The 23,669-nt window shown below is 40.5% G+C and overlaps 1 protein-coding gene across 2 annotated transcripts in view; it reads right to left on the bottom strand.

Annotated features, from left to right (window-relative positions):
• Nucleotides 1-23,669, bottom strand: part of brip1 (BRCA1 interacting helicase 1) — an 87,781-nt gene that overhangs the window by 23,897 nt on the left and 40,215 nt on the right. The window contains exons 13-15 of one of the 2 annotated variants that reach the window (XM_015952054.3): nt 23,113-23,274; nt 2,070-2,229; nt 1,141-1,262 (exon numbers count right to left, since the gene is read on the bottom strand). In XM_015952054.3, the coding sequence (XP_015807540.3) occupies nt 1,141-1,262; nt 2,070-2,229; nt 23,113-23,274 (444 nt within the window). The remainder of the gene's footprint in view (nt 1-1,140; nt 1,263-2,069; nt 2,230-23,112; nt 23,275-23,669) is intronic. The other variant, XM_054743433.2, reaches the window with a different exon arrangement.

The raw sequence follows: 23,669 nt of genomic DNA, 5'->3' as shown, positions 1-23,669 counted from the left end.
TTCGAATCCTAGTGTGCAGACCAGAAGAGGAGTTTGCGGCCGATCTCCGTGAAAAATAAACGTGATCTGCAAATTGTGATCAACGCTTTTCAGAGCTGATCACACCAGCTGTCTGTGTGCAGCACCAAGTCCCCCCTCCCCGGCACGCAGTGGCCAAATATAAACAAACGCGTCTGCCGAACTTTTACTCCGTAATGTAAACTTTAACTCCTGCAGCTTAGAGGAAACTTGTTAAAATACGTCAACACGGTGGATTTAATAGAAGCTTTGAAGAACAAACTCTGGACGGTGTGAGGTGAGTTTGTCTCACTGCTGAAATAACTGCTCACCAACACTCGTGTGTGTGTGTGTGTGAGCGTGTGTGTGTGTGTGTGTGTGTTTGTGTGTGAATAAAAGTCCACATAAGTTTCCTCTGTAGGGTGGCCATACTCAGCACCGGAGATGGGGTGTGGAGCTTGGAAATCCGGGAGAGATTTACAGTGGAACTGCTACTTATATTTGTCTAAACGAGCAAGCTGAGGTAGTTCAGGCTAGAGGCTGACCAATATATTCAATTTCGTCTATATTGGCCATCGGCCAAAATTATTTTTAAAAGCCAACACATTTTTTTTTAAATCAGGCACCTGTGTGGCCAACTGCCACCACGGTTCTAGCATAGAACCTTCCTTTTACTTAGATTGTTTTATGCTAAGCTAAAGCAAAACTTACTGCTTCTAGATCAGGAGAATGACTCAGCTCGTTACTAAATCCCTTTTCTCACTTATCTAACTCTCGAAAATCTAACAGACAACATTTTACTTTTGAGTGGAATATCCTTTTAAGTTTGGTGTCTAATATTTGCACTTTTTTAAATGTATAGTTTAGATTTTATTTTTTACAACAAAGTTGTAGTGCACTTTACTTTATGATTATTTTTTACTTGAAGATTCTACCTCAACCAGCCACGATTTTGCACCATTATTCAGATTTTCTTTATTTTAAACACTTTAAAAAATTGAATCTGTTTTATTTCCTATTGTTCTGAAACAGTTTGAACATTCTTTATGCTTTATGATGAAAACTGATGGATGGAAGCTTCTCTGGTTTGACTTTGTGTTAGGAACTACAGAGTTGTTTAACATTATACAATCTTCTACCTACCTGAAGGTCTTTGAAGTTTGGGAAAGGAATTCCGATGGTGACCACTGCTCTGGCATTGTCATCTGTAAAGTCCAGGCCTTCGCTGACCTTACCCCTGCACACGGCAAACAGCAGTGCACCAGCTACAACACAGAAAACATGGACTGTACAAAGAAAGGTAGATATTTGTTCTAGTAATACATAAGTTTTAATGTAACACGACAGCATTGTGTTAACTAATGAGATAAGTGTTAAGCCTAGTTTATACTTCTCCACCTGTGGAGGTTTGGAGACGTGCATTGCCATTATTCGATGTTCGCAAGGGTTCTCCAACAGGCTTGCAAGGATGGGCGGAGCAAAGCCCAACATTCTAGATATCTGTCAAAAGGGACGGAGACCACAAGCCTGTGATTGGTCAGGAAGCTGCTTCCTATAACCTCGTGAACAGCATCGCCATTCCGCCCTCAATAAAAATAAAATGAATGCAGAAGATGTCTAGCGGTACAGACACAAAGCAGACTGAAGAACATCTCAGGGAAAAAGTCTAAAATATAAACGTTAACACAACCGTGACTGAAGGGTTACAAAGATATATCATAGACTTTCATTGGTTGACGGGAAGTACAGGAAACGTGGGCTTGGAGGTGGTAACTGCATGAAGAGGTGGAGGAGATTTTTAATTTGCCCCGATTAAAAATAATAAACACATTAACACAATGTAAACACACAATACTGTACACGCTAGAGATGTGACTGTAATGATGGCAGGATATCCCAGAAAAGTGCTACACCCTCTCCTGGCAGAGAACTAATTCACAACACTGACACACCAACCCAGAGGTAAAAAAATGAAAAAGTTTTTGACAGTACATGTGCATGCACACAAGCTGATGGAGAAGTATAAACTAGGCTTTAGTGTTCAGTTAGTCTGATGCATTACTGATGCTTACTCATTCCCTCGCTGTATTTGACAGCCTCATAGTACATCTGAAGTAGCTCGTCGAAATCCCCCTTGCCGCCGCCTCGTGGCTCTGTGATTACGGTTTTGTGCCGTTCAAGCTTCATCCACAAACCGGTGCTGAGCCAACGGTCTCTCAGCTTGTCCAGCATCTGCTCACATCACAAAATGCATCATACATTCAGACACTTCCCTACTTATGTACATCAGAATGATCTCATATGATCAGTGTACCAAAGTAAACAAAACATTATCATCATCATCATCATCATAATTCATAACAAGACTCAACTTATCTGAATTTGTTATGTATATGTACAGAACAGGCCAAAAGTTTGGACACACCTTCTCATTCAATGTGTTTTCTTTATTTTCAGAACCATGACATGAACATTGGTAGATTCTAACTGAAGGCATCAGAACTATGAATGAACAGGTGGTGAGTTATGGACTTAACCAAAAAAGGTGAAAAATACTGAAAACATGTTTTATATTCTATTTTCTTCAAAATAGCCACCCTTTACTCTGATTACTGCTTTGCTCACGCTTGGAATTTTCTTGATGAGCTTCAAGAGGTAGTCACCTGAAATGGTTTTCCAACAGTCTTGAAGGAGTTCCCAGAGGTGTCTAGCACTTGTTGGCCCCTTTGTAAATGTTCATGAAAATAAAGAAAACACATTGAATGAGGTGTGTCCAAACTTTTGGCCTGTACTGTATATATCAAGGACAGATTTTAATAAACTGTAAAAGACTTTTAGCAGCCTGTTGTTATAACAATTATTTAATGTATTTAGTGTTGAAATCTCTGAGGAGTGTATAGTTATAACAAAAAAAATTGTCTTATAAAATTTAGGGTTTTAAATAATAAACTCTCTCAAAATATCCCAAATTACCAGCAGTTATATTTCCACCAGCCTTTCTAAGCAGATGCCATTGTGCCTGGAATAAAATGAATACCACTCAACGCAACTTGAGAAAGGTGTGATAGTTGCTGATGTAAACTGATCAGAGGGTTGGAAAGGAGGAACACAGCAACTCATTAAGTAGGCAAAAGCACGTTCAGGGTGAAGCAGATGGTTACACTTTGGTGCACCAATGTAACACCAGAGACTAGCTTGAAACAAAGTCACTTTCAGCTAATGGGGTTTTCCTTCATGCTTGAATTTATTTTTCTTTACTTTAATCAGCCAGAAGGCCGATGTGTTTATACCTTCCTGCAAAAAAATTGAAATAAAATAAAAATCACTGTTGCTCAACTGCTGTCAGTGCAAAAAGTCAGCCGGTCTCGAGGGAGCCACATTGATCTAAAAGCCCTCATCTTAGCATGGTCCCACTCATGTCTGTGCTGTGCAAATTATATTCTTGAATAAGCATGCCTTCAAAATAAAAAAAGGGCCTTCACTGGCTTGGAAATGTGTTACAGGGGTCAAACTGAAGTTCTCCTCGCAGTCAGCAGAAAACTTCTCAACATGCTTGAGAGAGCAGAGCTGTGAAGCTTTAGTCAGACAAAACAAGGCCTTCCAACACCATCCTCAAGCTATCAGTACACTTATTGTGTTCATCTGTAACAGAACACCAAACAGTGCAAAAGACATTTTCACTGTTCAGGTTAGGAGAAGTCCTAAGCAGACAGCAGGCAAGCATGTGAGTGCTATCGCTTCAAAGCGATGAAATGAGGCATGGAGAAGATTTAATCAGGTTGGTGACTCCAAAGTCAGGTCAGAATGCTTGCATCAATAAAACATGACACATTTGCTAAATATGTCCAGCGTTGCATCGTCAGAGACCCCTTATGTGTCTCTGACTCAAAAAAATGTTAGCCTGTTTCTGCTTTCCAGAGCAATCTTGAGCAGAGGATAAATATTTCATGTTGTGTACTTGAGGCAGATCAGACACTAAACAAAACAGCCATTATCTGCCAGGTTGCACTTGGAAAGTAGCCGATTCCACATGGAGATGAGCATTGTAGAACTCATTAAATATGTATTACATGGTGAGGAAAAAGTGAATGTCTTATTTGTTTAACATATCGATGTTAAAAGTCCTATATCATTCAAAATCCACTTTTTAGAGCTTTGACTGTGTTGTAGTTATTTCTTCAAGGAAAGACACCCCCAATGCAGTTTTTGGCTTCATGCATGCATTTTCCTGTCTCAGCTGCTTTTGTCCTTCAACCGTGTCAAACTGAGCTAAGCTATTGCAAACGGCTGGACACAATGCAAGCTTTGTGCCATCATTGTTCCGCTACTCCCCATCCAGGTAGTCTTAAGTCCGAAACCCCCCCTCCCTGGCCTGTAAACATTAATCAGATTCAGATTCAGATTTCAGATTTCAGATTTATTGGCCAAATAAAATTACATTTACAAGGAATTTGTCTTCGGTAGATGTTCGCTCTCTAAAACATACAACAACCATAATAAATGAAGAATAAAAATACCTAAAAACACATAAGAACATGTATACCCACACACATGTTCATTTATGCACACACCTATATACATATATACATGCCCACACACACACACGCACGCACACACACACACACACACACACATATCCATAAGCATACTGATTAAGTATTAAAAACTATAGTAATTATGCCCAGTTAATGCCCAGTCCATCAGTGTAGCTTGTGGGAAGTTTTATCTCAAGAGTTTTGAGGAAGTTAATTTTTTTTATCTAGTCTGCACTTTAAATAATGCCTAGAATTTAAAGATGGATTTTTGTTTGCAAGAGATACAAAATTCCTGTCCAGTCTTCCTGAAGAAGAATTTAATCTGCAGAAATGGTTGGATTTTATCTGGAAGGGCCCTTTAAAAACTGAGCCAGCATGTGACCATGATTTCACAGACTGCTTGTTAAACCACCGCCAGTACAGGAGTGGGTTTTCAAATGGATTACTTCTTCAAATCGGCGCCTTTCCTACATTAAAACTATCCTATGAACAGGCCAGAGTGGTGAGTAATAAGCAAAATGCTAACTGCTAGCTGAATGATTGTGAAGTTTGGTGGATGAGCATCAGGGATGGACTGGAATAATCCAAGCAGGAAATCTGCTACCATCTCAGCAAACTTTCATCCATATGAGCGAGCTAGTGCGCACCCGAGTGTTTTAGCAGCTCAACCCTCCTGATACAGGCCCTATAAGATTAAATAAAAATGTGATTACTTTGAAGTAAAGATTTATTAGGAGCATGAACTAAGCAACACTTTGGTTTTGTTCAGGTGATCTCTTGCTTCTTCTGCCAGTTTTCCTTGTCGTTACCTACTGTTGAGTTGAAGTCATGCAGAGTCCTCAGGGAGAGTCCTTTCAAGCACCACTTCCTGACACTTCAAACTGTCGATGGATTTACACCAAAAATCACAACCCCTCCGTCTGTGACACACTGCTGCCCACTTGTGCATGGGGACTCCAGTCAACTAAATCAAAGTTGTTGATTGCTGTTAGTGAAGCTCAAAGGAATATTAGTTGTGCTCTGGTACTACAGAAATTGGCAGAAGGTCCCTAGAGCTCTTGTACTACAAAAAAGACGCTGTGGACAACTTTGCTGGTCCCTTTACAACTCACTGAAATACACTGAGCAAAAAATAAATAAAGGGCACACAAACATATGACATCCTAGGTCTGAAAGAATGAGATTATCTTATTAAATACTTTGTTCTTTACATTGCTGAATGTGCTGACAACAAAATCACACAAAAATTATTAATGGAAATTAAATTTATTAATAGTTACTTTACCTGGTAATTTGTTACTTTCTTAATATAGTAATGCAGTTACAAACAGTAACTTTGTAGAAGAAGTCATCAGTAACTACAATTACTTTTTCTAAGTAACTTGCCCAACACTGCATTACTGCAGGCGCCTTCAAGCTTTTCATCAACCATTCAGCCTGTTCAAAGGAAACCTTCTGGTGTTGTGGTTTGGCCAACACTGAACCTGGACCAACGAGAGCTCAGGTCAGAGATCTCTGGGGAGTGTAGAAAGAAGATTAGAAATATTTAAGGTTTCTGTGACCATCAGGAGTCACGTTAACCAGATATTTTTTGTAATTTGACCACTTTTGTTTTACCGATGACTGTCCATCATTTTGACAGATGGTAATTCCCACCCCCGACTCATGCATGTGTGCATACATTTTAAATATCACACACAGAGTACATCATGGAGGTAACACAATAAATCAAGACATGATTCCCATCTGAGCTATATCTCACACTTGGAACATCATTCTCAAGGGATCTCACTATTAACAGAGTGCGCAAGGAAACCGGGAGCTGAAGAGCTGTGAACAGAAGATGGGAGCACGTCTGACTAATGGGTCACATGCCAAGGCAGCATGCGTAAGTCCAGAACTTCATGATTATAGCCTCTTAAGCAAGCCCTCTTGAGACACTTGATGGTGCACAAGTACGTATAAAGTTCAGGTTTACCGAGTAGAAGAAAGCTGTTTGTTTGGGCCACAGCAGGTGAAATGTCTCTACTTTAAGCTGAATGATTTTGTTGTAATGATAATATGCTACTGGGACACTCTTGTCAGCTTGTTTGGACTAAATATCAATTAAAAAGGAATGAAAATCAATTACACTGAATGTTTATTTATTATTTCAGAAATGAAACTGACAGGGAATAAACTATCAAGACCAACCCTGTTGGTCAAAATGACAGACAACAAAAATGTCTAGCACAACCTCTGATGACCACATATGTTGATAAAAAGGTCCAAGGAACTGTAGACCAGTGTTCCCTAACCTTGGTCCTCAGGGTACATTGTCCTGCATGTTTTCCATGTTGACCTTTTAAACACCAGTTTTTCCCTGCTGCCACACACCTGACTTAAATGAATGAGGGATAAACAAGCATCTGCAGCACGTGATGTCCTTCTGAGGAGGCAATGTAAATCAGGTGTGCTGAAGCAGAGACATGGAAAAACATGCAAGTCTGTGTGCCCTGAGGACCAACCAGGGTTGGGAAACACTGCTGTAGACATACTCTGTAACATAGACACAAGAGGAACTGCACCACCAAGTTGATCATATGGATAAGTGATGGTGAAAGTTCAGTAAAGAGTGCAAAAGGTGTCATTAATTATTGCATTAAAGGTACAATATTTATTGTCCATGCAGTTTTCATTTCTTTAATTACTCTTATGCTATGAGCTTGGTTCAGAGTGAGACAGTAGGATCTGAGTTGGTTAACCTTCCTGCATTAGTGGTGTGATTTGCTGCAAGCCATTCCAGCACCAACATCTATCCATGGTGTCAGGTGTGAAACTGAGCATTTTATTGTGCACTCAAACTGATCTTCAGCACCTTCACCAAGGCTTTCAACTGTGGAACTGTAACACACTCAACATAAAATATTACACACAGAAATTACAGAAAAGAGCACCCTCATGAATAATGTAGGGACGTCTGACAAAAGGCTTTAGGCCAGATGCACAAAACTGTAATTCTTTAACCAAAACTACATGCAGACACATTCATTCCACTAAACAAAGCTGTGCATTCACATTGTTCCCTTTTATGAATCTAAACACACAAGAGCTTTGTGGCCGCTCTCATTTACTGGGCACTTCCTTACACTGAGCTGCATTTAAATAAAGTGACTGTGTCCCAGCTGAACAGATATGGCCACTATAAGGCAAAGAGCAGTTTCTACTTCTAACAATTTAATTTTATTAGCAAGCCAAAGATATGGAGTAAAAAAAAACAGCAACAGATCCTAGAGCAAGTTTTGGCAGCTCCCTTCCCAGAGGGAAGTCCAGCATGTTTTACCTTTATCTCTGCTTCAACACACCTGCTTCTGCAGAGCTTGATGAGCTGCTGAGCAAGTTAATCAAGTATGTTGGAGCAGGGAAACAGCTAAAACATGCTGGACAGTGGCCCTCCGGGAAGGAAGTTGCAGATCCCTATCCTAGAGAATACAAATAGCTTTGGATCAATGATCTGATCAGTCAGAACTACCAGAGGAGAACCAGCAGCTTCTGCAACACCAGCTGTTGAGGAGTGATTAATCCTGAAACTGGATCATTCAGCTGAACAGGAGGCATACAGATGGACCCCAGTGTGTAGGAGGTTTCCTTAAACAGCCGTTGCAACCCTAAAGCTGTATATGGTACAGTTTATCATCTACAGCCAGAAAATAGACTGATGCATCTCATTCTTGTGAACTTCACACACAGCTGCACCAAAGCTAACATCATCAATCTGGAGATGTAAAAAAAAAAATTAAAAATTAGAAATGTCACAATATTGTTGTGAATGTTTTGTTATGGGATGAATTCTGGTGCTTTAAAGCAGTTAGCTTCAAATGTTTTCATTAATATGTGAATACTGAAGGAGAGGTGAGCACACTCTACATGTAGCTTCTTGCTTCATAAAAACCCTTTTCAGTTCAGAAAAATCCAACTGCTGGGTCTTCAGTGTTTGTTTCCACAGTTATGAACATATTGAGGAAATAGAAGGCTACAGGCACAGTTCAAGTTAAGGCTCCAAGTGGAGGACCAAGAAAAATCTCAGCTAAACAGAAGTGAAAAATGGTGAGAACAGTCAGAGTCAACCAACAGACCAGCACCAGACCTACAACATCATCTTGCTGCAGATGGAGTGCATCGTTCAACTATTCAGCGCACTTTACACAAGGAGGTGCTGTATGTGAGAGTGACGCAGAGGAAGCCTTTTCTCCACCCAAAGCACAAACAGAGCTGCTTGAGGTATGCTAAAGCACATGCTTCATTCTGGAAGAAGGTGCTGTGGACGGATGAAGTTAAAACTGAGTTATTTGGGCATAACAAGGGGCGTTATGTATGGAGGAAAAAGAACACATCATTCCAAGAAAAACACCTGCTACCTACAGTAAAACATGGTGGCGGTCCCATTATGCTGTGGGGCTGTGTGGCCAGTGCAGAAACTGGGAATCTTGTTAAAGTTGAGGGACGCATGGATTCCACTCAATATCAGCAGATTCTGGAGACCAATGCCCAGGAATCAGTGACAAAGATGAAGCTGCACCAGGGCTGGATCTTTCAACAAGACAACGACCCTAAACTCTGTTCAACATCTACCGTATTTTCCGGATTATAAGTCGCACTTTTTTTCATAGTCTGGCTGGTCCTGCGACTTATATACCAAAGTGACCTATGTACCAAATTATGTATACCGCGCTGCTGTGGGCCGACTCCGGAACAGGAATGAGCTCCCCTGCCCCGCCAACATCTGCTGGAGCCTGTGGCAAGCTGCAGCGGGCCGGCTCCGACCCATGAATGAGCTCTACCCATCAGCTGGGAGGGTTTGAAACACTGCCATTCTCTGCTGGAGACCGTGGCGCGCTGCTGCGCCCTGGTTGTTTATTCTGTTATTGTTACCGGTACTTGTCTTGCAATGTGAAATGCTTGGTCTCAGATTTTGTAAGAAAAATAATAAAATGCGACTTACTGTCCAGTGCGACTTAGATATGTTTTATTTCTTCTTAATTATAAATTTTATGGCTGGTGTGACTTATACTCCGGAAAATACAGTACTAAGGCCTTCATGCAAAGGAACAAGTAGAACATTCTGGAATGGCCATCTCAGTCCCCAGACCTGACTATTATTGAAAATCTGGTGTGTGAGTTAAAGAGAGCTGTCCATGCTCAGAAGCTATCAGACCTGAATGAACTAGAGATGTTTTGTAATTAAACCAGAATCCAGAATCTCACTGGAAGCTATAGGAGTCGTGAAGAGGCTGTTATTTCTGCAAAAGGAGGATCTACTAAATATTGCGTTAATTTCTTCTTTTTTTTCAGCTGAGGTTTTAATACATTTTTAATATGTCAATCAAAGAAAATATGGTCAATATCTTTTAAGGAAGTAAAACGACTGACTCATACACTTCACACATACATTTCACTGTAATATTGAGTTGTTGGTAATTGAAAAAGTAGCCTGAGATATTTTCTACTCATTTGCTTCAAATTCACTGTTGGCATGTTTGGCTCAAAGCTAGCCTCTAGTCTACGCTACCTGATATTAGAGTAAAACAAAAGGACGTGGTGGCTTCTTAGGGGTACAAGAAAGAACTGCTGGGTCGCTCCTATTTACTGGCTTTAGTTCTTGAGCTTTTTGCCTGCCGGTGTTAAATTACAAATGTCAGCGCTGCAGCATTAGATCGGCACAGAATCTGCAATCCCATGGGCTCACAGATCGTAAATAGTGACTACGTCCCTTTGTGACAATTTTGAAAAAAGAAAAGCCGACAACAACTCAATCAGCTGAAAATGAAATCTGTTTCAATGTAACCTTCCTTCCAACATAAAGGTGGGTGATAGGGTCTAAAATCAAAATCACGATATATTGAGGGAGTAGCATCCAGAAATGGTCAGTTTTTCATCTATTTTGACCTTTTCAGAGACAGGCCATCTTCAGACATTAATTCTGCCTCTGTGCGTCTTCGTATCTAATATTCCAAGCTGCAAGGAAGATTCTGCAAGTGCATGTTGACATCTCGGGATCACAACATTGTCAACATGCTCCCTTCCCAAGGTTATTCTCCGCCAAGCTGCTGTAATCTATTCCCTGTTTCGCAGAACAAAAGATGAACTTTTTAAATTAAATCATAATGAAATGAACAATATGAGTTAATTAATCATACACAATGAATGGACAAGGGGTTAAATGAAATGTGCCTAGATTAATAAGGATGAAATGAAATATATGACCCACATATTTAATCAGCGTACATGACTTGACAAGCACACACTCATACACATGACAAGATAATAAAGTTAAAGTAATCTCATGACACATTGCTTTCTGATCCACAAATCAGAGCTCCTATATCTGAGGAAGGTGTGGTATCTGACATTGGTTGGTAAAACACCTTTACCTGTCAAATTCTGGTTGGCCATGTAATTATAACATGGCAATTATTAAAACAGAAATCACTTCCTGAGTGATTCAGTTTGGAGCCGAACTCCAGACTGGCCACCGGAGGAAAAACTATTTAACCACTGCATCTTTTGACAAGCTGTCAAAACCAGTTGCACGCTGCAGCTGACACAGCTCCGACTCCTTAAGAGTCCAACCGTTTGAGACGCAAAATGATTTCCTCAATCGTTGTGACCCGGAGGCATCCTAGGACTGACTTGGCCGCATTGAGGTTTTCCTACAAGCCACATGCATTCGGGGTCACCAACTCCACGACATCTCGGATCCAAACGGGGTCTCCAGAACGGGTACGTAGGCACGACATGAATCAAGTCTGATGCCGTTTTATAAACCATCACTTATAGTTCATAACAAACAACAAATTCTTTTCACACCCAGAACTCAGTTTCTTCTAGATCCAAGGTTCTGATAAACATCACACACCATTCCATCATCAAACATCACATTCCATCCACTTACCATTACATAAAGCTGTTTATAGCTGGTCATGTTTTATAATTTGTTTAGGAAATAAATTCCTAATGGGCTCGACACACGGGAGGCGACATCGCCTCTCCTCCATTCATTTTCAATGAGACATTCGCGACAAAGCGATAATCGCGGGTCTCCCTCCTACCAAGCGAAACGCGAAAAACGTGCGTGTGAAATTTTGCACTTGTGCAAGTGTCGTGCACAGGCGACCCAGCGACGCGATCCCAGAAAGTTGAAATATTTTCAACTTTTCATCGCTGTCGCTCGGACGAGGACCAATCAACGGAGGTTTCATTCACTGACCAATGAGCGGACAGGATGCTCTGTACACCTCCGAGCAAACATGGAGGAGAAGTTGATTATTATTATGTTTTATAAAGTAAAATCAGAAGTAAGATTTCACATAACTCTAGCAGCACCTTGTGAAACATCATATCTACCGCTTTATTAACTCTGAATCGCTTAAATAACCTTAATTCCCTCCAACCTGACACAGCCAAACAAAACAACAGAAGTTTCGATTTCGCCATGGAACAGAACACGTAGACGGCTTTGCCGCTGGCCGCTGCCGCGGATCGCCTCCCGTGTGTCAGGTAATAAAAGCGACGGCGACAAATTTCGCTGATCGCGGTCGTTGTCGCCTCCCGTGTGTCGAGCCCATTATTTTTATAAACTCGACTCTGTCTGAATTAATACGAAGTGTGTTTATGATCACTGAAAAAGCAAAGAATCCTAATTCATCTGATTAAACATTCAAAGATCAATCAGGTTGATATCCTATATTTATATAGAATATCACATCTTATTGGTCATAAGTAAAGGTAGTATATTAAGCTTAAAAGCAACATATAATCCCTCTACAAGGGTTTCACCTCAATAATGATAAATGGACGATAACTACAGGTGTGCGCAAAAACAAAAGTTGTCCACTAAATGGGGCTGTCAAGTGTATTACACCGAGTTACGTTTATACATAACTCAAGTTACGTTTATACATAACTCAAGTTACGTTTATACATAACTCAAGGTGGTACAGCTTCTTAAAGGGATATGAATGTCACCAACCTACACACACATTTTCATTTTATTTTATTATCAAATTTATTGACATGCAAAAAACGATATTAATAAAAGTCAAAAATGTCAATACTAAATGTTTGATTTTTTGCCCACCCCGTATTCCAACATCATTGAGACACCAGACGGTTTTGTGATGATTTCACTGTGCTGCCCAATTAAAACATTAAAATAAAATATATGGGTATTTACATTACCCATGACAAGATTTAGATCTAGTACATTTAGTTTGTGTGTGTGTGTGTGTGTGTGTGTGTGTGTGTGTGTGTGTGTGTGTGTGTGTGTGTGTGTGTGTGTGTGTGTGTGTGTGTGTGTGTGTGTGTGTGTGTGTGAGCGAGAGAGAGAGAAAGTTTAACTTGTTAACAAAAACAGTAAAAGCGTCATTTTAAAGTGTATTCCTTTGCTTTCCGCGACTTTTCTACTGAAAACAAGGGATTTTACGGCAGAATAGTTGACATAAAACATAAATGTGAATGAGCAGTATTTAGCACATGAGGGGACACAAAGAGTGAATTATTGATTGTCCTTTCCAGCCGTGGAAGGTGCAGTTCTCTGCCAGTGACACAGTAAAGTGGGCCAGATCTCTGGTCCACCTGGGACAGGGTGGTGAAACAACTAGACAAAGAAGTGAACAGTGGACTTCCTCGCACTTTTTACACTTCTCCTGTAGCTGCCCTCCTCCCTATCTCCCCATCTTTCGCCTTCTCTGCATCTGGCCGCTGTCTCTCATTTCCTGTGTCCCTGGTGTCAGTGAGCTGTGTGGCAACACGTCACAGCTTCTCTAGTGCCTGCTGAATTATGGAGAGGGTTTGGAGGCGATGGCATTAATGAAATATGCAGCCAAGAGCCACGTTTCTTGTGCTGAGGGGAGACGTGTTGTTGCACTGTGAATTATTTAGCCCCAAAATATCACAGCAACCATCACGCCACAACTGGTGGCAAGAAGCCACCTGCCAACCCCGGTCTGCCACCCTTCCCTTGTCGCCTGCTCGACTCATCCCAGCCACACCAGTGGTGACAAGAGAAGGCTCCAAATAGGCTGTTAGCTGCACTTAGAAGTCAGCTAAAGAAATGACTTGTTCTATTTAAAATAAGGTGTTTAACAGTTATTTTACAGATGCCGACAGACAAAAATACAAAGTTATCTAACACAACAAAACATGGAAATTTTACATCACAGTTTTGGAATTAAATAAAAGAAACACAGGTCTTTCGAAATTTTTACCACTACATATGAGGACATTTCTGGGACTACAGTTTGAATAAACAGCAGTCTAAAATAGTTGCTAGTCCTCCTGATGTCATTTGTAGCAGCCCTAGTTTAAGATAAATCTCCAATGAAGCGGTCATGCTGATGTTGGTTGAGTCCAATTACCAGATGGTTTTATATACTGGTGCACCTCTGCTTTTAGAATGCTTTAAGCTGGGTGGACACTCAGCTCAAACTGTACGACTTCCTCGCAGGGCAGATCTCACGAGTCATGTGCTCACACTGTACGACCCAGTTCTCGGATGCGACCTGACTGCTCACACTGTACGTCTGGTAGCAACACGTCGGACCTAAAAATATACTAAAAATAGCAGTTTTTACTCAACACGTCAGACATTTTTGTGTTGTTTTGCCTGTTGTCCTTAATGATCTAGCTTAAAATGGTAAATGGCCTGTATTTGATATAGCACCTTCTAGAGTCCTGGAACCCTCCAAGGCACTTTACAACACAATCAGTCATTCACCCATTCACACACTGGTGGGGATGAGCTACGACGTAGCCACAGCTGCCCTGAGGCACACTGACAGAGGCGAGGCTGCCGAGCACTGGCGCCACTGGTCCCTTCGACCACCACCACCAGCAGGCAACGTGGGTTAAGTGTCTTGCCCAAGGACAAAAAGACAGCGACAGACTAAGGGGGGCTCGAACCTGCAACCTTCCGATTACGGGGCGAGCACTTAACACCTGTGCCACCGTCGCCCCTTAAAGAGCAAGTCACTCCCAAATCAACTTATTGTTCTTATAAGCTATATAAATGTGTGTTTCATCGTGCTGCAGACACGTGTGGTCAATAATTTGGCACTTCAGTGCATCTTAGTTAAAATTTAAATATTCTGCCTAAAACGGTCAGTGTTGCACTGTCGTCAGGTAAAAACTCTGCACTGCATTGGAATTTAAATCTGCCACTGCTAAGGGCTAAGAGGTATGCTATGATGTAAACTGGTACATTATGATGTCACAATGCCGTTGTGAGCCTGTGTGTGTGTGTGTATTTGTTAGCGCCGCCCTCTCAGTCTGCTAGGCACCAGCATTTGTTGCATTTTTCAAACATGAAGAGGGAGTGAAGTAAATGTCTTGTAGGGGGTGACTTGCTCTTTAAAAAGCAACTCACCCCCAAATCAACCTTTTTTTTCTTTGCTGATAAACTATATGTAAGGTTGCGTTTTAGCTCATTTGGGATTTGTGGCTTCAGTTGAGGTATGAGGTTGAGGTATTATTTCAGCCTTTCCATTGTTAATCAGCTGCTTCCGATTGTAAACCAGCTTGTTGCCATGGATACGCATCATAACAAATGCTCAAAAAGTTGTCAACAAAGCTGCCAGCGTTTCTTGCCATTTTTACTTAAGAGTCACAGAACGTTGCGCGCTAGGATGATGTCGATGCCAAAACAACCAAAATAAAGAGGAGATTCACCTCTTACGTCAGGAAGAATCCGCATGTTTCGAGCGTTATCCGTTTTTTCATAATCCGTTGGCAAATTGTGATCGGCAGAAGCTTTTCTGGTTCGTGCCTCACTTTTTTTTTTACAGGAGCAGCCCAAAACAATCTCCTAACACATGGATTTTCTGCTTCCTGATCATGTGACGTGTGACGTATGCGGATGAAGATCGGCTTCAGAGCTGAGATGTTTGTTCTCACGGTGCGGTGGCTCGTTCCGATGCCCACACAGTAAAAAACGGTTGGATGTAAAAATGACGACTTTAGTCGTCAATGGCAGTGAATGAGTTAATAATCATCATTCTATACAAAGTCTACTGATTTTAGAAGAATTAATGTCAGTATATTGGTATCGGCAAATATCGGTAATCGGCCACAACAGTGACCTTAATATCGGCTATCGGTATCTTTGCATCACTACTACTACTACTAACAATAATAATAATAAATTGTGTTGAATTGATAGAGGTTAACAGGTAAATAGTAAATAATGATTATTGATGGTAGGGATATCTTTCTCGTTAAATCCTGATGTAGAGGCTGACTAGCAGACAGTTAGCTTTAGCTTTCATTCCAAAGTCAGTTGGTTCCTTCTGAATGTAAAAATCATTCATGTGGTAATAAGTTAATTTTCCACCTTTATGACTGATGTTCCCAAAAAAACAACAACCAATAGCTAGATTCTTTCCCAAAATGGTCAGCTTAATCTGATAATCTAAAACTAAAGAGCTGATTCTGTTCAGTTATTCTGTAACTGCATCAATGTCAAGAAGCAACAAATTTGTTTTAAAAGTTTCTAATCGAAGAACTCACAGAAAACACCAACATATCAGACCAGTCTCCTCTAGTGGGAGTAGGAGCAGCAATGTGAGTTGAACTGAACTGTGGTCATAACGACTGAATGTGTTTAAATGTTTTTCAGCTGAATAATGAAGACTCAGCAGAAACCAAGCTTTAAATATGAACAGCAAAAACCAGGAAAAACCCTATGGCACCTCAGACTTGTTATAGCAGTGGTTTACTCATTTAATCAATACATTTGCAGTGGCCTTTATTAGGAATGAGTGCCTTGCTGCAGATACTACGAGCACACAAAGCACAGAAACACCTGGCTTGCAGGACCAAGTCTTTTTGGATTCTTTTTTCCTGATTAGACATCTTGCCTCGGATTGGATAACAGCAACGCAACTCTACCCTTAACTCTGTTTGCTCGGGAACACGGATGTTTTACCTCCAAAAATAACAAACCTGGAGGAGCTTATGCTGTGTGAGTGACTTGCTAATGCTAGCGGTTAGCTTCTGTTGTTGTATGTTTCTTGTTACATTTTACGCACAACTCTTCAGACATGCACACACACCTCTCCATGATTTTAGTGTGTGATTGTCTGAGTATGTGCTTCAGTGTACTTTAGTTTATTTAAGTGGCCATGAATTGCATCGCCTGTTTACTTTACCTGTGATTACAAGTCGACTGCTGCCAAACTGTATCACCTGTATCCTTGAATTTACTGTATCTATTATAGTTTCACTGTTTCTGATTTTCCCTACTCCCAGCCCCTCTCTGGTCATCTTTTAGTTTTGTATTCCCTGTTTCCTTAAATTTGTTTTACATTGTATAAGTTTTGTTGTTTTTGTGAAGCACTTTGTGATTTTATTCGTGAAAAGTGCTATTTAAAGAAATTCCTTCTTCGAACCCAACAGAACCAGCTCACTAATGGTTAAAGAACCAGTTGACTTGGGGGCTTTGTAACACACTGGTAAAGTCTGAAAATGTCAGCCTAGCAGAACACCCCCAGCTCAGTCAAACAGCAGTAACCCTGAAGTTTCCACAGTTAAAACCCAAATAAAACAACAGCTCAGCTCTAAAACCATAAGTGATGTGTAGCACTGGGAAGACTGGCCCATGGGTCTAATGTGCTCCCAAACAGAGCAAGAATCCACCTCTCAGTGAGACAGCAGTCCTTATGCAGTTATCTGATTGGTGCTTCAGATGTCCCTGAGCTCCTGAGGAGTGCATGCTGCCCGGTGTTCAGTCTGCATTCCAGCATGACTTTGATTTGACACGAGCTCTGAGGAGCCCAGGCGCCGGGTGCATCTTCACACAGACAGTGAGGCGACATCACCTAATGGTCTTTATTTGAACCTCCTTTAAAAGCATCTTGTGCTCGCCGCTACGTCCCACTCCTACAGAGCCCTGCTGGAGCAGCTTTGGTCTGTGCTGTCAAAGGCTCGGGCAGAGCAGAAGGCAGTGGCTTTAACAGGCACACAGCTATGGCTACAAAACACATCGGCTCTCGTGTGACCATAACTATCACAATTTGCTGTGTTCCCAACATGCTTCAGTTTGCAATCCTTAATCTGAATTTACATACTCTGATGAAAAGATCATTCTGCACAATTTAGTAAAAAAAAATCCATTAGATATCTAAAAACAAACCTACTAACCATCCATCTACCGGCATAGCCGGCCTGAGCCTGCAGTATACATCCGTGTGGTCTTGAGGTAATTTCTAAAAATTAAATTATGAATGACTTAAAAAAAGGTCTTAATAGAAAACTTTCACTATAAATGATGTTTACAATTATAAACCAGTGTCAATACTTTCACAATTTTCAAAAATATTACAAAAACTATTTATTAAAAGATTTGATGTTTTTGTTGGTAAATATGAGTTGCTGACAGAAAGCCAGTATGGCTTCAGGAATAATAGGTCGACAGCCCTGGCACTGACTGATCTTATAGATGAAATAACAGAATTCATTGTGAATAAGAAGCATAAAACAGGGCTGTTCTTAGATCTAAAGAAAGCATTTGACACAGTTAACCATGACATATTGATAAGGAAACTGGAAAAATATGGTTTCAGGGAGATAGTATTGGACTGGATAAAAAGTTATTATCAAATAGGTAACAATTTGTACAAATAAATCGGTATAAATCAGGACTAAGGAATATACTATGTGAGGTATCTCAAGGATCAGTGTTAGGGCCTAAACCGGTCTTTATTGTACGTAAATGGCATTTGCAGAGTTTCACATGTATTGAAGTTTGTATTGTTTGCAGATTATGCAAATGTTTTTTGTTCTGGTGTGGAATTTCAACAGGTTTTGGATATGGTCACAAAGCAAATAAATAAATTTTAAAAGTGGTTTGATGTAAACAAACGGTCACTAAATTTAGATAAAACCAAATTTATGCTGTTTGGAAATAAAACAAGATACAATGAGGTAGATAGAGTAAATATTAAATTAAATGTGTTAAGTTTGGCATTATAATATCAAGTATAAGTAAAGGATAATATGTGTAAGAGGGGTAGGGACATATATGTTTATACTTCAGCCTACTCCTTTTCAAGCATAGAAATTTAAATGGAGATTGAATGTAAATCATGTTTGATTTGTTGGTTTGAAATAAACTACAACTACTACTACTACTAGTACGGCTACACAACTCAACCACATGATGAAGCTTTTTGTGTTTTCATCGTGTCCTTGTTTATTTTTAACAACGTTTCAATAAATGTTGCACAGAAAGAGTACATTTGTGATTAGTTGATTATTTCTTTGTTGTACTTCTTGGTAGTAATCTAATCTAATATGCCAAGTGTGTTCCACCGGCTATAGATGAAACTCAACACTTGCATTAACTGTCAATGTTCCCTTGCTCTACTGGCTCTTACATATTTATGTTTCATTTTATATTTCTATGTTCATACCTTTAAAACCTTTAATACTTTTATTTATATGTCCAGACCAGACTTAGAGAGCCTTATTCATGCTTGTTTCTAGTCGGCTGGACTATTGCAATTGGTCTCTCAACTGGTCTTCCTAAAAAAAAGTTGTGAAGCGACTGCAGCTTGTTCAGAATGCTGCTGCTGCTAGAGTCTCAACAAGAATTAAGAGAATAAAACACATCACTCCTGTTCTTAGATCCCTACACTGGTTACCAGTAAACTACAGAATAGACTTCAAAGTGCTCCTACTAGTATATAAATCACTCAATGGCATGGGACCAAAACACATGTCCGATCTCATTCCTGTATATTCACCCAATAGGGCTCTGAGATCCCTTGGAAACAATCAGCTGGTAGGACCACGGGTCAGAACCAAACATGGTGGCGACGCTTTTAGTCACTATGCTGCTCACATATGGAATCAGCTTCCCCATGACCTCAGATGTGTCCCAACCCTAGTGTTGTTTAAACCAAAACTAAAAACCCTAATGTACTCATCAGCCTATACATGAACTGTTTATTCTGCGTCATCTCCACTGTAATCTGTGCTGTAACCTTTTCTCCTTTAGCTCTAAACTGTAATTCCATCTGTGTGTATTTTAATTTGTGTTTTTATGTGTTTTCATATCATGTCCTGATAATTGTAAAGCACACTGAATTGCCTCTGTGTTTGAAATGTGCTCTATAAAGAAAGCTGCCTTGCCTTGCCTTTACATTAGCTTACTATGAAGATGAGAGAACACGCATTTCAATTCACTTGTGTGTCTGACATTTTGTGAAGTGGCAGGAAAAGACAATCTGATTTAGTGTCTGTCTCCTGACAGGATCATGACCGACAGCTTTTGGACAGGAGACAAGCTGTTGTTCAGTGTGAGTGGGAGGGGCTAAGATGTGACCAACAAGAGGAGGAGGTGCAAAGCTGTGACTATGTTTGAACCTTCCACACACTACTGGCTGTAGAAAATTGATTAATTATAAAAATGGACAATGAGTTAAATTTTCCAGATTAATGTGGGAATGTTCCATCAGTCCATCCACTGAAAATGTCCAGGGATTTTGGAACATTTTTGGGATCTTCTAAAGCTTTAAGCCATTGATGTGCAATGCTCACAAGTTCTACCTAGTAGTAAAGGTGAATAATCAGGCTTTCTAATGACATCAGATGCATTACCCAGAAACAACAGGGGAATGACTAACAAGATATTTGGGTATCAAGTCAGTGTTGTTCAGGTAAGAAGCTGTGAAGCACAATGATGATGTCAAAGTGAGGTCAGTGAGGTTAACCTCTTTGACCCTGCATGCCAGTTCGGCTCTCTGCCCTTTCTGTCCATCACAGAGGGGCTGTGTACGGGTACTGATAGCCATCACCTCAGTACAGTGCAGGATGATGTCTTGAAATGACCTATCCTGCCTGGGTTGAATCCAAACACAGACGCACACATCACGGGGCCAGACGGGACTCTGTGGCACCAATGAGGCCTCCACGGGCTCCAATTAATACTCACCCCTTCAGATCTCCTCATCTCCTTATCTTTAAGAGCTGACTGCAGATTAAATATTTATGCATCAGTGGAGAGAGAGAGGACTTCTACATGACTATCAATAATAAAAAAACATCCCACAGCTCAGAGCTGCTGCTCAGCTGGCATCGGAGCCTGATGAAAAAGGAGAAAAAATGAAAAAGCAACAACGTCCAGACGCTTTGTTCTCCCTCACAGTTTACTTGGCGGTATCATCAGATGTTTGAGACTGCAACTGGATAGCGAGCGAACAAGAGCTGCAGAGGACTCAAACCAGTGATCACTGGATAAAACCATAAGCTACCAAGGGCAAAGGCACTGTTCACAACTGAACAGGAATTTGAGCATAGAAGAAGAGAACATTTAGACATTAGTGGGTGTGTGTTGTGATTTAAGCTCCTAAATGAACAAGGTGGCCGTTTGCTGTAGAGGTTTTTTACAATTCACCACTCTGCAGCCAGAGACGACGGAGCTTCACTTTCCAGGTCTACAAACAAAAATAACTGGATGGAGTATGAGTGTGTTTTAGACGGCTAATTGATTACATATAACATCCGTGCTGTAGCCGCACACACTAGGACAGAGAAAATCCACTTAGTCCTGAGTAAACTAAAGTGACAACTGAGCTGCAGAGGACATGAATTATTCAAGAGGAAAAACTCATAACAAACAAAGGGGACAAAGTGTCTATGAGTGCTCTAAGATGTGTCCTCATTAACTGAAACAGGATACACTTCTGTGAGGATGACGCCATTTAACAAGTTCCTGACAAGGGCCTCTATTGATCAGGAGGGATCTGAGGTAACGTGATGCTGCAGCATCTCGCGGTGCAAACTACAAAAACAACTTCATATTTTGAGAATGTTCTCTGTTTTGCACATCGCAGCCTGATAAACACCCTTCTGGAGCCAACAGATCTTCCAACACACAGTGTAATAAACTACTGCTGGATATACAAGACTAGGACAACAAAAAGCATGGGAGATGACTAATCTGTGGTCTCTAGCTCCTCCTAGAGGCAACATGTGTGAATGATGTCAACACGCAGTTAAACACTGTAAAAAAAATTGTCTTAATTCAATTAAAATACTTTTTTCTTTTATTTAGTTTAAAATATTCAATGTTTCATTAAAAATCTGCCTGTAAATCATTCAGTCAAATATCTTCTTCATAAATGTAACTTCCTCAGAGTCTTTGAAGAACATTGGTATTATTATAGCTGTCCTGCCTTCTGTAGAATAAAAGACTTCACATGAAGAGATTATTTAGTGCTGAAACCTCTGTTTATTATTATTTTAGATCAGAACGTTTTATTCTGCTCATCCAGCCACTGAGGCGTTCACTAATTGACGCCTCTCTCCTGCAGACCTGTTTCCATGTAAGCTAAAGAGGCTAATGCTAGCTCACTTCTGTTCTGATCAGTTGGTTTTGTTCCACCCTGATTAGCTAGAGGTTCTGGTGAAGAAAACTTATTTTTTCTCCTGAATCAGTTTGGATGTTCTGAACTAAACTTCAATTAAGTTCAATACTTAATTGAACAAAAGTTCAATGTGTCATTTAAAGAGCAAGTCACCTCAAATCAAAAAATAACTTTTTGATAATAAACGGTATGACTGAGTGTTTCATAGACTTGTGTGGACTTGTGTATTCATTATGTTGGCATTTCAGTGGATTCTATTTAAAAGTAAAAATTAAAGCAGGATTTTTCATTATTGAGCCCTCTTCTAGTTAAAACTCTGCGCTACATTGAATTAGTCAGTCTCAACCACGCCTCCAGCTGACTCGGCCACTCACGAGCCGATATGAAGAGATACGGTGTAAGAAAAGAACACCGTCCTCCATTTCTGAACAAGGAAGAGAGAAAATCCTCCAGCATTCTGCTGTTTCTCTGTTTGCTGCTCCCACTGAGCAATGTGTGTGTGTGTGTGTGTGTGTGTGTGTGTGTGTGTGTGTGTGTGTGTGTGTGTGTGTGTGTGTGTGTGTGTGTGTGTGTGCGTGCATGTGTGTCTGTGTGCATGTTAACGGCTCATCTCTCTGATGGAGAAACTCAAAGTGTACAGGAGGTTGAGGGGGGATGCAGTCAGTCACTGCCCCAGCGTCGCTCTCTCAGTCCACCAGGTGATGGCTCTTTTAGCTGCAATTTTTAAACAAAAAGTGAGGGTCGAGTAAGACTGGTAAGGGGGTGACTTGCTCTTTGACTTGCAGCGGAGCTCTTTACCTCAGTCCACGAGAAAACTTTCAAAAATTAGGTCTCCCTTGGTAAATGCTACTGCAACGTGTGAAAAACACTTCGATTGCCAGAATCCAACAATTGATTGATCCCATCAACATAATAATTTTACAACATTCTGCATTTTTATGGCCAATTCAATGATTCTGTGTTTCTGCATCATATAATTCATGGGACTCTACAAATGATCAAACACATCTGGAAAGTTGGATCGGGGAAATAAAAGCTGGAAACAACCAAAAATGTAAAATTCTGATTGTTTTGCATTAGATCACAGTTGACAAACCCAGGCCCTGAAACCAAATTGGGCCCCGATGCATTTATAATTACTGTGAAAGACTCATGGCAGTATGTTGTGGTTTACCTACCTTGTAAGAAGGCAGGAAGCAGAGTACTCCCTTAGCTATAACCTGGCAGACCTGAAGAAGCAAGTCACCCACTTCATCCTGAAAGGCAAATGTTTCAGCTTGCTGAAAGGTAGCCTGGAGTTTTCGACCACTTGGTCCAGATCCAACAGTACCCACCCAAACCTGAGGAGAACAGAAATATGAGGGTGATGCTCTACTTTGATTAGAATCCTGTTTTATCCATAACACAAGTCATCAAACCAAGTTCAAGTCTTCAAAGCTACAGTACATTTACTCTGTAAGATTTCTGATAGAGGACGGCCGATATATCGGCCGGCTGAAAAATAAAAAATGTTTCTATATCGGCCATCAGTCGAAATTATTTTTAAAAGCCGATAGAAATTAAAAATCAGGCACCTGTGTGGCCAACTGCTGCTGTTGGTACAGGATCTGCTCGGGGTCCTTCGACTGCCGATGACGTCAAAGTACGGCAAACCCACTCAGACAAAATACACTACACATCTATACTGTTGGAAAGAATTTAGCTGTTTCATTATTAAAATAATGTTTCTTACGAC

Source organism: Nothobranchius furzeri, chromosome 13 (genome assembly GCF_043380555.1).
Source record: "Nothobranchius furzeri strain GRZ-AD chromosome 13, NfurGRZ-RIMD1, whole genome shotgun sequence".
Lineage (NCBI taxonomy): Eukaryota > Metazoa > Chordata > Actinopteri > Cyprinodontiformes > Nothobranchiidae > Nothobranchius > Nothobranchius furzeri.
This window is presented reverse-complemented; position numbering and strand designations above follow the sequence as displayed.